Here is a 12,681-nt window from a genome sequence, read left to right as displayed (position 1 = left end):
AAATGACATAACGAGTACGAACGGAGTTAATATTTATTAGTAACAGAACTCAGAGCGGGACGACGTGGTGTAGAGGAAACTAGGTGTCCAGAGACACGTGTTCCAGTCACGTCATCTCTCTGGGCCTCAGTTTCCTCATCTGCCAAAGCAGGACTGGGCCTAGTCTGGCAGCCGCAGCACTTCCCGCTCGGCCGTCCCAGGTTCGGAGGCCCTTCGTGGAGGCGACCACGCGGAGGGCTGGACCCTGGGGTAAAGGACTAGGGAGCTCGTGGGGGGCCTCGAGTTACCGTCCTGCAGCAGCGCCGTCTTCTCGGCGGTCCGCAGATTCTCCAACCAGCCCGTTACCGCCATCTTCCCTACGCCAGGTCGCGCGACCGGCCGCTTCCATGGCAACCATTCCGCCTCCGGTTACTTCCGGCCGACCCGGAAGGCCTTCTGGGCATTTGCCCTCCCCACCCCCCACTTCCCATGCGCCACGCCCTCCGTGCGCTCTCATTGGCTGCCCAGGTAAGTGTTACTACTGCCCACCGTGGGTGACCCGCTAGGCCTGAAGTTGACCCACAGCGGACCGAGTCACCGCGGCCGGGAGGGGCCCTTAGGGCAGGGTCCGGACACTCCAGCCCTCCTCTGGTCCCCAGCTGGGAGTTCCCGGCGCGCGCCACCTGCGGACGCAGCGGGCGCCCCACAGCTGCCGGTAGTCTTCACCCCCAGCTGTGAGGCCGAGACTCCTCCCATCTCGGAAGGCGCCCCACACCTGCTGCGGCCATGCCCCATCTCCCGGCAGCTGCGGGACTGAGCACCCCAGTGACGAGAGGCCCGCCACCAGCGCAGGTGTAGACCATTACCCCGCCTCCCGAACACCCGCCAACATCAGAGTTTCCTCTGCAGGTCTGTGATGGTGTAGAGATGTGGGGTCTATATGTAGATTTCTCTCAGTCCTTCAACCCTCTTGGGAGCCCAAGCCCTTTCTAAAGATGTAGCTCCATTTCCTAGCCTGGCATCCCCCTGGTAAGCTCCTGGTAAGCACTGAATCTTTATAGAGCAGCCCCTCTAAGGAGTATCATTTTGTACCCCCCAAGAGTTCTCCATTAGTCCCATTCTTACCCTTATTTCCCCCAGTGCTCTGGTTTTGAAAGGCTGGTAAGTGCTACGCTAAACTGCTGAAGTTCTTTTGGGTTTTGGGAGACCCCTCCCCCCCGGGGAACTGAGCTACTGCCCCCAAAGCCTGGTCATTAGAGACACCACCCTCATAGCCAAAGGGTTGGGTAACCTCAGTTCTGGGTTTCCACATGACAGTTGCCCTGATGAAACCTAAAACCATTAGGCCGGGATCTGGCCATACCTCAATGGACCCTGGGGGCATCTTGAAGGCATTTCCCAAGCGGAGGAAAATTCATGCCAATCCATCATCAAAAGCACTTGTAAAGAAACCCAAGCATGAAGGTGGAGAAGAAGCAGGAGGTGAGCAGATCCACTCTCAGAACCCTCATGTACTTGAACCCTCAGGCTTCTGATACTGTTCATGTCAAGGAACAGATACTAGAGCAGGTTATGCCAGTCCGTGGCCTGCAGGTTGTTTTGTATCCTTGTCGCACTAGGCTTGGGCCCCAGTCTTTGACAGGCCACTTGCTGTGTTATTTTCTACTCTGCCCCTAAACCTTCATTAATCAGAAAATACTGTCTGGTCCCTAAGGAAATGACCAGCAGAATCCTTTACTCTCCAGGAGGTTGCCTGAAGAGGGATAAAGGGCGGGAGACTCAGGTCCCCAGAGTTACGTTATTTTGCAGCCAAGCTGACAAATAAATAACAGCTCATGTGGCAGGGAGGGGAGGGGAGGATCTTTTACACAGCCAGGCCTGAAATGGCAAGACATATGTGCCTTATGCCTTGTACAGAGGTAGGTGTCTATTAATACTTGAAAGAATAAATGATCAAATGAAGCGATATACAGGATACCTACAATGTGCTCTAGCAGTGTCTACACCATTCTAGGTTACATGAGGGAACAGGACATATTGACATCCTTGCCCCTTAAATCAAGTGATGGTTCATGGGAAATTAACTGTATGCCTGCAGCAGAATCCCTGGAAGGCTGGCTGTCTGGATGGAAGGGAAATGATTGTTTGGGGGCACAGGACAGTAAAGGGTTCATTTGGATCATATCTGACAGTTATGACAATCGGTGTCTGGATGTCCCCTCCACAGAGTGGCTGAGCTCCCTGCGGGCCCATGTTGTGCCCAGCGGCATTGGGCGAGCCCGGGCAGAACTCTTTGAGAAGCAGATTATTCAGCATGGAGGCCAGATATGCGCTGCCCAGGCCCCAGGGGTCACTCACATTGTGGTGGATGAAGGCATGGACTGTGAGCGAGCCCTCCGCCTCCTTCGACTGCCCCAGCTACCCCAGGGTGCTCAGCTGGTGAAGTCCACCTGGCTGAGCCTGTGCCTGCAGGAGAAAAGGCTCGTGGACACGGCAGGATTCAACATCTGCAGCCCCGACAGGTGGGCCGGCCCCTGTCTTTCCTCCGGTGTTTCCTGGCAGCATCTTGGGCTCTCTCCTTGATTTATTAAAAATAACTTTCATCGTCTTAATCAGACACAGTAGAAAACCAAGATTTCAGAGTAGAGGATTGGGAGCAGAGGTAGGGCCAGGCCTTTGGGTGTTAAACTTGCCATCACCATCCCAGCAGGTACCTGGACCAACCGCAGCTCAGCAAGGCAGACCAAGACTCTTCTGCCCAGGAGGCTGTGCTCAGGACAGCCCTCTCTCCTCCTCGTCCTCCCACCAGGCCTGTATCTCCTCCCCGGAGGACAGAGGAGGCCCCGAGCACCCAAGTCCAGGTCAGGAGCCTCCTAGCTCTCAGAGCTCCCTTCCCCTGGGAACTAGGTCCAGAAACAGCCTGGTGGTTGTTGAGAATGTCTCCAGCCCTGACAGAGGAAGGGTCTCTTATGGTGAGGCCATTTGGCTCTGCCCAACAATCATCATGCCTGCATTTGCCAAGGCCCATATCTACCACCTGTCATTGGGGAGTCTAGGGCTGGGCACTGGGGGAAGCCAAACGGAACATGGCCCCACAGTTAAGGAGACCCAGGTCTGATGCAGGAGACCCAGCCTCATTCCTGGGTCTGACTAGGAGACTCAGCCCCACCTTTGAGGAGCTCTTCTGGGGGCCAGGGGCATGAATTTGTCGTCTCTTCTCTTTCCTTACCTCAAGCCTGGCTGTGATGATGAAACCAGTGACGGGGAAGAGACCCAGGTTAGCGCAGCTGATCTGGAAGCCCTTATCAGTGGCCGCTGCTCCCCCTCCCTTGAGGGAGATGGCGAGCCTAGTCCAGCCCCTAAGGGCCTGGATAAATGGGTCTGTGCACAGCCTTCGAGCCAGAAGGCGGTCAACTACAACCCCCACATCACAGAGAAGCTGGAAGTGCTGGCCAAAGCCTACAGTGTTCAGGGAGACAAGTGGAGGGCCCTGGGCTATACCAAGGCCATCAATGCCCTCAAGAGCTTCCACAAGCCTGTCACCTCCTACCAGGTACCTGGGGGCCAGGGCAGGGGATGCGGGGAGATGGGGGGCTTTCTGTTTACTGGGCACCAGTCACAAGTGGCGATCAGGTGGAATGGTTAAGATTTTATGATGTCTGAGACTTGCACAACAGAAATAAAATGGAGAGGTGGATGAGAGTAGATTGATGGTCTCCTGATAATTATAGAAGATGCTGACGGGTAGTGGGGATTCATTACACTGCTCTCTCCACTATGGGAAAAATTCCCATAGTAGAGAGTTTTTAAAAAGTTTACTATGGAGGCCAAAAGACCAGGGTTTGAATTCTGGTTCCCATCCTTCATTAACTCTGTGGTACTAAGCAAGTTACTTAAACCCTTTGAGCAATGAAAAGGAACTTAGACTAGTGAGGGACTCCAGGGCTCTTGGGAGGACCAAATGCTGTGCTCCCTGCAGTGCTGGACCTGAGCCGCAGAAAGGCCTCAGTGAATGCCCCAGTCTCACTGTTGCCATGACAGTGGTGACTCGTGTGGTCACTGCTGCCTTTTCTCTACTTCCTGTGCTGATCTCCATTCCTCTGGGAACCAAAAGACAAGTGACCCAGCCCATCCCATCCAAAATTCTCATTTTCACTTGTGCCCAGACTTTACACAGCCATCAGCTGCTAACTGACCAAGCTGGCATTTATTCAGATACCTCCTAAAGGCATCTGCTAACCCACCGCTGGCTCTAGGCCTCCCATCTTCTCACTCTTCTTTTCCTGCCTCTACCTCCTCCTCCCCCAGGAGGCCTTCAGTATCCCTGGGATTGGAAAGCGGATGGCCGAGAAGATCGTAGAAATCCTGGAGAGTGGGCATCTGCGGAAGCTGGACCATATCAGTGAGAGCGTGCCTGTCTTGGAGCTCTTCTCCAACATCTGGGGAGCTGGAACCAAAACTGCACAGATGTGGTACCAACAGGTCACCCCATGTCCCAGCACCCCCTTCAGTTTTGCTTTCTCAGAGGTCCTGCCTGCAGTTCTCATACTTTGTGTTCTGATGGGAATGAACCAGGACTATAGGGAAACCACTTTTCAAGGGCATGAGGGCTCATGTAGACCCCTTTCCTGCTCCTAGAACTGCCCTGTTGCCAGATAGCTTCAAGGCATTAATCTGTGATGGAGGCAGAGAGATAGGAAGTGTGCTTCCCTGTCTCAGACCAGCAAGGGCCTTCCTGAGAAGACCAGGGCTCAGGGCTGAGTATCTAGATCAATGGTTCCCCAACCTGGCAATGCTCAGAATCCCCCAGACTAATAAATAGACTTATGAACCAGTCTTTTAGGGTTGTGGCAAGCTGGATTGGGGTGAGTCTCACATACTCCCTACCTTTCTTGAGTCCCACTGATTACAGATCCAACCACTCCTGGGGTTGATCCTGCCTCAGGCCTTCCTTGGAATCTGGGGGTGATGGAAGCCTTGCATATGTGCTCAGTCCCTGGCTCTCTATTGGTCCTGACTCTCATAGCCTCCTCATTTGGCTTGTTTTTTTCCAGGGTTTCCGGACGCTAGAAGATATCCGCGACCGGGCCTCCCTGACTAGCCAGCAGGCCATTGGCCTGAAGCATTATGATGACTTCCTGGAGCGCATACCCCGGGAGGAGGCTACAGAGATTGAGCAGACAGTAAGCAGATGTCCCAGAGCAGTGAGGAGAGCCGGGCCTTGCTATAAGGTCAGGGCCCGGCTCGAAACCAAGACACCTGATCCCTCAGCTGGGGAGCCAGGCGTAAGAAGCTGTGAGACACCAGAGGTTGGGACCATGGGGAAAGGGCCAGCTGAGACTGAAGCTGGGAGAGTGGATGGCTGTGCTGGGGAAGGCTGTCACACCAGGTCTGCGAATGAGCATAGAATAAGCATGGGCTTGTGCGCTGGAACGGTGAGGGCTGGATTAGAGGCAGTTTATGGTCAGAACCAGGTGAAGGTCCTGGGGTTTGAACTGGGTTAGGTGAGGCTGGGTCAGGGCAGAGGTTCTTAATGTTCTTTGATTCACAAACTTTTCTGAGAACCCGATGAAAACTATGGACTCTTTGTCTCCAAGATTTGTGCAAGTGTACAAAGTTTTCTATCTCCAGATGCACAGTCCTTCTGAAGGTTCCCACACAACCTGAGGCTGGCTCAGAGTTTGGTGGGTGTAGCAAAGTTGGAGTTGGTGTAGAGTTGGTGTAGAAGCACAGTGCCAGTTCCATTCGGCCTGGGGTCAGAGGAAAGCTTAGGTTGAGTTGAGTTAAGGTTAGGCCTGAATTAAGAGTAGGGTTTTCCTGGTATTGGATGCTTTTAATTAAGATTTGGCCAACACTAGGGTTTGATTTAAAGTTGGGGGATTAAATTCATATGATTAAATTCATATAAAACCTAAATTAGAGACTAGGGTAAAAAAAAAAAAAGAAGAGAGAGAGACTAGGGTATATTTGGGGCTAGATATATCATTTGTTCAGTTGGGGTCAGAATTAGGAGCTGGTTCCTGGGCAAGGTTTGCTGCTTTGGAATCAGGTTTTGATAAGGTGGGACTCTATGGAGACCCTGGCCCACCTTAGCTGAAATCAGCCACCAGCTCTACTCCAGGCCTCCAGCCTCTTTGGGACTATAAGACCGGCACAGGAGGGATGGACAGGCCCTTTTGTCTACCCATCACCAGGCCTTGGTGCTGATGATGATACTGTCACTCAGCCACGGTGTCCAGGCGCGGAGAATGTCCCAGTGAGCTTCCAGCCCCCAGCCCACTGGAACAGCGGGAGCTTCCCACCTGGCGTTCAAGGGGTCTAGCTTCAGGAGTTTTTGATGAGATTACTCATCCCAGGTCTCCTTCCATCCTCTTGGGAGGCTCAAGAAGGGAGTGAGGGGATTAGGAGCCTGGGCCTTCCGAGAATTGAGGTGTCCTGGCCAAAGTATCCAGGGTCCCAGAAATCTCAGTGTCCTGGGGGAGAGGCGTGGAGGCCGTCTGCATATGAAAGGCTGCCGTGTTGCCGGGCTAGAGGCTAATGGGCTTATTTCCCTCAGTGAGGGATGATCCTTCAGCCCACAGCCCTCCCTCTCTTTCTTGGCTCCCTCTCCAAGCCTCTTTGCTCCAAGTAAGGGTGTAAGCACTGGCTCAGAATTGCCTCCCTCTTTGCTTTTTTTCTTTTCCTTTACTGTAGGTACCGTTGTATTTCTGGGCTCTGTTTCCGCTGAGGCCTGGGCCTGGGCACCCTGCTCGCCACCTGCTCAGGTCTCAAGCCCCAACTCACACACTCTGCCTTTAGCTTCAGATCCATGCCTGGGGCTGCTGAGACCTGGCAGAGGGCTTCCAGGCACTTGGCCCTTTGTCCTAAGTGGACAGACCTGGGCACATGGGTTGGGGCAGGAGCCGAGAGAAGGCGTGTCTCCCTGCTCTTACAGAACTCTAGGAGGGAAGATCAGTGCCTTCCCTCACAGTCTGAGTACACACCTCTTAGATCACTGTTCAGGTGGTGGGAGCACATTTTCTTCTCTTCTGTCCTAATGAAGAGGGCAAGTGCCATTCCCTAGGGTAGGCTTCTGGCATCGCTCCTTGAGGCCTTCCCTCAGGCTTGTACCCCCCATCCGGGGATCGGCGCGGGGCATCAGCTGGACGTGTGGGCTCCTGGGTCAGGGAAGTCTCTCACGCTGCCCTATGAGAGGAACTCTCTGCAGGGCTTGAAGCCCACAGGCCCTCCCTGCGCTTTCCCAGGTCCGGGAAGCGGCTCAGGCCTTCAGCCCCGGGCTGCTGTGTGTGGCGTGTGGTTCTTACCGCCGGGGGAAGGCAAGCTGTGGTGACGTGGACGTGCTGCTCACCCACCCGGACGGCCGGTCTCACCAGGGCATCTTCAGTCCTCTCCTCGACAGCCTTCGGCGCCAAGGTACAAGCTCTGTCTTGGGGTGAGCGGGCGGTGCAGGGAGGGCAGCCCCCAGGAGGGAGCATCTCAGAGTCGCAAGCTCTAGGCAGGAAGCGGCGTGCGGGGGCCCGCTGCTCAGTGAGAATGCCACCTCTCCCTGGTGGCCAGAGCCATTACAGGGAGGAGCCATTACAGTCCACAGCTCCTTCCCTCAGTGACGGGTGCTCACTACCACCTGCAGGTCGAGGTTCCTCTCCCCTGCCTGAGACACTGCAGGGGACACAGGGAGGCATGACTGCAGGGTTTAAAGAGGCAGGCCCGGAGAGGGCAAGGTCACCCAGCAATTCATGGAGCTGGGAATGGAGGACCCAGGGATAAAAAGGAGAGACCTGGGAGGACAGAGCAGTCTGGGCCTGGCTCCCTGCCCTCCCAGCGGCCTTCTGATGTTGCGCCAGGGTTCCTGACAGATGACCTGGTGAGCCAGGAGGAAAACGGCCAGCAGCAGAAGTACCTGGGGGTGTGCCAGCTCCCTGGGCCAGGACGGCGGCATCGACGGCTAGACATCATCATTGTGCCCTACAGCGAGTTTGCGTGCGCCCTGCTCTACTTCACTGGCTCTGCCCACTTCAACCGCTTCATGCGGGCTCTGGCCAAGACCAAGGGCATGAGCTTGTCAGAGCACGCCCTCAGCACCTCTGTGGTCCGGAATACCCACGGCCTCAAGTTGGGGCCTGGCCGAGTGCTGCCCACCCCCACAGAGAAGGATGTCTTCAGGCTTTTAGGCCTACCTTACCGAGAACCAGCCGAGCGGGACTGGTGACCCACGGCTCCGGGGAAGGGAGCACCACGCGAGACTGGCCATCCCACCTGGCCATCTAGTGTTTGGCTCCAGCCTTAGCGGGCTGAGCCTCACCACTTCAGCCGCCTGGGCCTGAGGGCAGGGGCAGGCTGGCTCCCAGGCTCGTCCTGGCCCTCTCCTCAACAGGAGCGGACTGCTGTCCTTCATGTCACCACTGCCCCTGATAGAGTTTTGTACACAGCCCCTTGCCCGATTTTAAGCAAGAACAGGTCCTGGTGTGAAGCCAGCTTCCTGTGCTGAAGGCCCAGACACCCCCTCTTCCCTACCCAAGGAGGCTCTGGCTGCTGGGGTGGGACGGGGGCTGTGGCTGAGCGCCCCCAAGACCCCGTGGAGCCAGAGAATGTGCTACGCCCTATGTACTCCCTCCCCGAGCCCGCGTCCTCTGCAGCCGGAGGTGTGGGGAGGGGGGCAACCGAGGCTCCATAAGGACAGCATTTGAAGGCCCAGGGGCCCAGTAAAGTGCACTCAACATTTCGACTGCCTGGTGTCTGTGAGCTGCCCCAGCCGCTGCTTGCCTTCCACCTGGGTGGGGTTGGAGATGGGAGCTGAATGGGAGCCCAGAAAGGCAGGTTAACTGCTCTCCAGACTGGCTGGCTTGAGTCAGCTCCCAAGCTCAGAAGGGGGCATGGGGGGATGGGTAGGGGAGAATTCATGGAGTCAGGCACTAGGAGCGCCTGCCTCCCCATCAGCAGCTCTTGGCCCTGCCCTGGAACAAGCTATCAGGACATAAACAGAGGTGACGAGACTCATTAGGAACAACCAAATGGTGACTTGTGTGCCACCAACAGTGCTGAGGTAGTCAGAGAAGGTTGCCTGAAGGAAGGGAGGGGCAGGCTGGCAGGGAAATTGCCTGCCAGTTGGGGACAACTAAACATGCTTTGGAGAGGACGCCTCCGCCAGGTCAGAAGAAGGCCAGGTGCAGAGGACTGGGAGTCAGGCTAAGAGGCTTAGTTTGATAGAGCAGATAGGAGCAGGTCCAGCTGAGGGACCAGGATGGTGCTTGGAGGTTGGACCTCGCAGGATGGAGAATTTGGTGAGGGGAGGAGAGGAGTGGGGAAGAAGTTTCGGGCACACCAACTATGAAGAATAATGGGCACAGGGCAGGAGAAGGTGGCTCTGTTGGAGGAGCCTGGAAAAGCCTGATGGCATGGGGGGAGGGGGTTGGAAGCTTCAGAGATGGGCTCAAGCTGGAGCACAGTGGCTGGCAGGCAGGGCTGGGGGGCAGGTGCTGAGTCCTGCCTCTCCGTCAGTAACGAGAATCCCAGAGCCGGCCTTTGTTGGCCTGATTTTTAGTCTCAGGATCCTGGTAGCCTCAGGGTAGACACCCTAGTTCAGAACCCTGAAGTCCCAATTAGGGGCCCCACCTGCATGGTCATACTGGGGAAGGAGTACCGGGGCCCTCTTACACAGCCTAGTGCCAACCAGAGATTCACATCAAAGGCCCAGAAGCCTCTGTGAAGGGTGAGTTCCTCAGAGCTTCTACTCCCGGGCTGTGTGGCTGGCTGGGGCCTGGAATGAAGAAACTGGGCAAGTTCCTGGGCCCCCCGGGCTTTTTCTGGCCCCCACTCACAAGCTCCACCAGTTCTACTCCAGACTAGACCCCCCCAGTGTCTGCCCTCATGCCCAGCAAGGGTCAGAGTTGGCAGAAACCCAAAGCCTGGAGGGTCCACAGCCAAATGTAGAAGTTGTTTCTCCTCTCCTTTCGCTTCCCACTTCAGGGCCCTGGCCTGCTCAGCAGCCTCTCCAGGACCAGAGGAATAGGGCCTCCAGGGCTACAAGAGGGAACCAGTGGGTCATGGGGTACCTTGACCAGTTAACCCCTTCCCGCACACAGGAAGTCCCCAGAACCACAGAGAACGATAGTGCCGACTTCTGTGTCTAAAAACAGAAACCTGACCCCATTCCGGGCGCCTTCTCCTCCTCCCAGGAGATTCGGAATTCCAGACATTACCTTCAATCCATGTAAACTGGCCCCACCACTTGGTAAGGACAACAGGAAATTGGGATAAAAAGGGAGCATGTCTGCACCTTCCAGAGAGACCCATTCTGGAGGTGGTATCCTCTTGGTTGCTCAGTCCGACTCAGGAGCCCAGGAGAAGAACTGGTGGAGGGATTTCTGTCTTGAGAAAGGCTGCCCAGTTTGGGGTTGTTCTCTAAGTCCAAACTAAGCAGGGTGTGTTGGAAAGTTCTCCAGGTACTTCAGAGCCTGGACTTGGTTTCTGACTAAGCGTGCCACCCTGTGCCCCATTCTGCTGGAAAGGGAGACTGAATTCTGGAGACCTGGTGGGAACTGGCATCCTGTCTAGCAACTGAGTACCCCCAAACTACCACCCAGTTGCCACATGGTCCTGAGGAAGAGGAGAAGGGCCCACAGGCCTACTTTCTGCCCCAAGCCCGGCTGTCGTCACTCTATCCCTGAGCCAGAGTTGTCCATGGCCAGACCACGTGAATGGTAGGCAGAATAATGGTCCCCCAAAGATGTCCACATCCTGATCCTTAAAACCTGTGAATATGTGACTGTGCTCAGCCAAAGACACTGAAGATGTAGTTAAGGTTAAGGATTTTGAAATGTGATTATCTGTGGACCCAATCTAATTATGAATCCTTCCAAGTGGAAAACCTACACTGAGAGATGTGACTATAGGAGGGAGGTCAGAGAGATGCAATATTTCTGATTTTGATGATAGAGAAAGGAGGCCACCAGCCAAGGGATGTGGGCAGCCTCTAGAAACCAGAAGAGGCGAGGAAACAGATTCCACTCCAGAGCCTTCGTAAGGGAACACAGCCCTGCCAACACCTGTTTTATTCCACTGAGATCTGTGTCAGACTTCAAAACAATAGTACTGTGTGGTAATAACTTTGTTGTTTTACCACTAAGTGTGTTACTGCATCAGTAGGGGACCAGTAACCTGGGTGTGTCCTGGTCTCCTTTTATAGTGAGTGGTGGGACCTGCTTTGAGGCAGAGGAGGTCCCCCCACAAGTGCAGCTGGGGTGTGGGGAAGGGTGGGAGCCTCATATGCCTGGAGTGGGGGAGGGTCAGGTGGTGGGCAAGGCCCTGCGTCCCAGCCCTCGCCAGCTGGCTGCCACTTGGTCAGTGTGAGCCTCCCTTACTTTCAGTTTCCCCTGACACTTTGTGCCCAAGATACAGACCTCTCTAGACTGCTCTGTCCCAACCCTGCCAAGCTGGGAGCCTCCTCTTTTCCCAGGGCCTGAGGGAATGACATTGATCTTGACCCCAGACTTGCACTGAAAGTGGGACAAGAAAAGGCCACACTCTCCTCCTGGGTTCTGGCTGCTCATGGGGGAGTAGGTGTAGGCACAGGACCAGGAGCCTCCTGGCCTGGAGTGGACATGGCAAGGTGGGCAAGTCCAGCCATGTCCTACTCTCCAGGTTTCAAGGACTGGGAATGGAAAACCCAGGCCCTTCGTCTTGCTTCTCCAGGAGAGTTACAAGATTCCTGTCCCTTTAAATGGGATGGGCTGGGGAGTCTGGGTGGCTCAGTCCATTAAGAATCTGCCTTTGGCTCAGGTCATGATCCCAGGGTCCTGGGATTGAGTCCTTGGGCTCCCTGCCCAGTGGAAAGCCTGCTTCTCCCTCTCCCTCTGCATTGCTCCCTGCTTGTGCTTTCTGTCTCTCAAATGAAATGCTTAAAAATGAATGAAGGAAGAAAGGAATGAATGAATGAGTGAACGGGATGGGCTGCCTTTTGCCAGGACTAGGGACTACAGCATGGAGAAGACATTAGCCTCACTCTCCTTCTCACTCTCCTTCACTCCTCAGGAGACCCCCTTTCATCCCCTCCCACCATCTCAGGGATCAGCCTCGCATGGGAGCTACAGCTCTTGGGGCACCTGCTGCCCCCCAGACTCACAAACACCTAGATGCTGCCCTGGGCCTGAGGCCCAGTCCCAAGACTTGGCCAGCTAGTTTTCTAGAACTCCCAAGCCACTGGGCAGCCCTGCTTCTGAGCTCTGGAACAGGAGAACCCTCAGGGTTGAAGACCCAAAGGTGGCCCAAGACTCTGGGCCAAGCCTCATCCCTGTCATCTGAATGGGGACCTCCAAAGCCCTGGTCGTCCACACTGGAGGTTAGTGCAGAAGCTGAGCCCCAGCGAAAGACCCAGAGGGAACATTCCTGAAGAAGGGCCTGGAGATGAGGACAGGACCCAGGGGTTGAAGGAGTCTGAAGATGCCATGGAGGACATCTCCCAAATCCAGCAGCACCACGTAAGGGGGCCATCGCTTGCTACCTGAGTGGCTGTGGAACCTCACCTGGCCCGAGGCTCTGCAGGACTCCAGCCTGGCCCTGACCAAGCAGGTCCATGACCTTAGGCACAGTGGTCCTGCTACAGCAAGATACCCTCATCCACTGGGCTCCGGTCCCTCAGCTGGGCTGTCACCGGGCCTGTGTCTGTTCGACTGCATGTTCTTTTGCCCATGTGTCTAATGTGCA

The 12,681-nt window shown here is 55.4% G+C and overlaps 2 protein-coding genes across 9 annotated transcripts in view; one reads left to right on the top strand and one right to left on the bottom strand.

The window, feature by feature from the left end:
• Positions 1–867, bottom strand: part of DPCD (deleted in primary ciliary dyskinesia homolog (mouse)) — a gene marked incomplete at its 5' end in the record, with an annotated part of 17,758 nt that extends 16,891 nt beyond the window's left edge. The window contains 3 exon segments of the mRNA XM_047701636.1: positions 288–402; positions 522–668; positions 670–867. Of these exon segments, the coding sequence (XP_047557592.1) occupies positions 288–402; positions 522–668; positions 670–867 (460 nt within the window).
• On the top strand, positions 428–12,681 carry POLL (DNA polymerase lambda). Of its 8 annotated transcripts, none has more exons than XM_047703209.1 (9): positions 428–507; positions 1,325–1,461; positions 2,207–2,501; positions 2,687–2,840; positions 3,215–3,532; positions 4,288–4,461; positions 5,034–5,162; positions 7,224–7,392; positions 7,824–8,700. In XM_047703209.1, exons 2-9 carry the CDS (start codon positions 1,347–1,349, stop codon positions 8,186–8,188), a joined length of 1,719 nt encoding a protein of 572 aa, XP_047559165.1. In that variant the 5' UTR covers positions 428–507; positions 1,325–1,346; the 3' UTR covers positions 8,189–8,700. The 8 variants fall into 8 exon arrangements, with proteins under 8 accessions (XP_047559165.1, XP_047559162.1, XP_047559164.1 ...); XM_047703206.1 differs by having other exon boundaries at positions 487–507; positions 1,297–1,461; XM_047703208.1 differs by lacking the exon at positions 428–507 and adding an exon at positions 758–888.

Source organism: Lutra lutra, chromosome 14, assembly GCF_902655055.1.
Source record: "Lutra lutra chromosome 14, mLutLut1.2, whole genome shotgun sequence".
NCBI lineage: Eukaryota > Metazoa > Chordata > Mammalia > Carnivora > Mustelidae > Lutra > Lutra lutra.
This window is presented reverse-complemented; position numbering and strand designations above follow the sequence as displayed.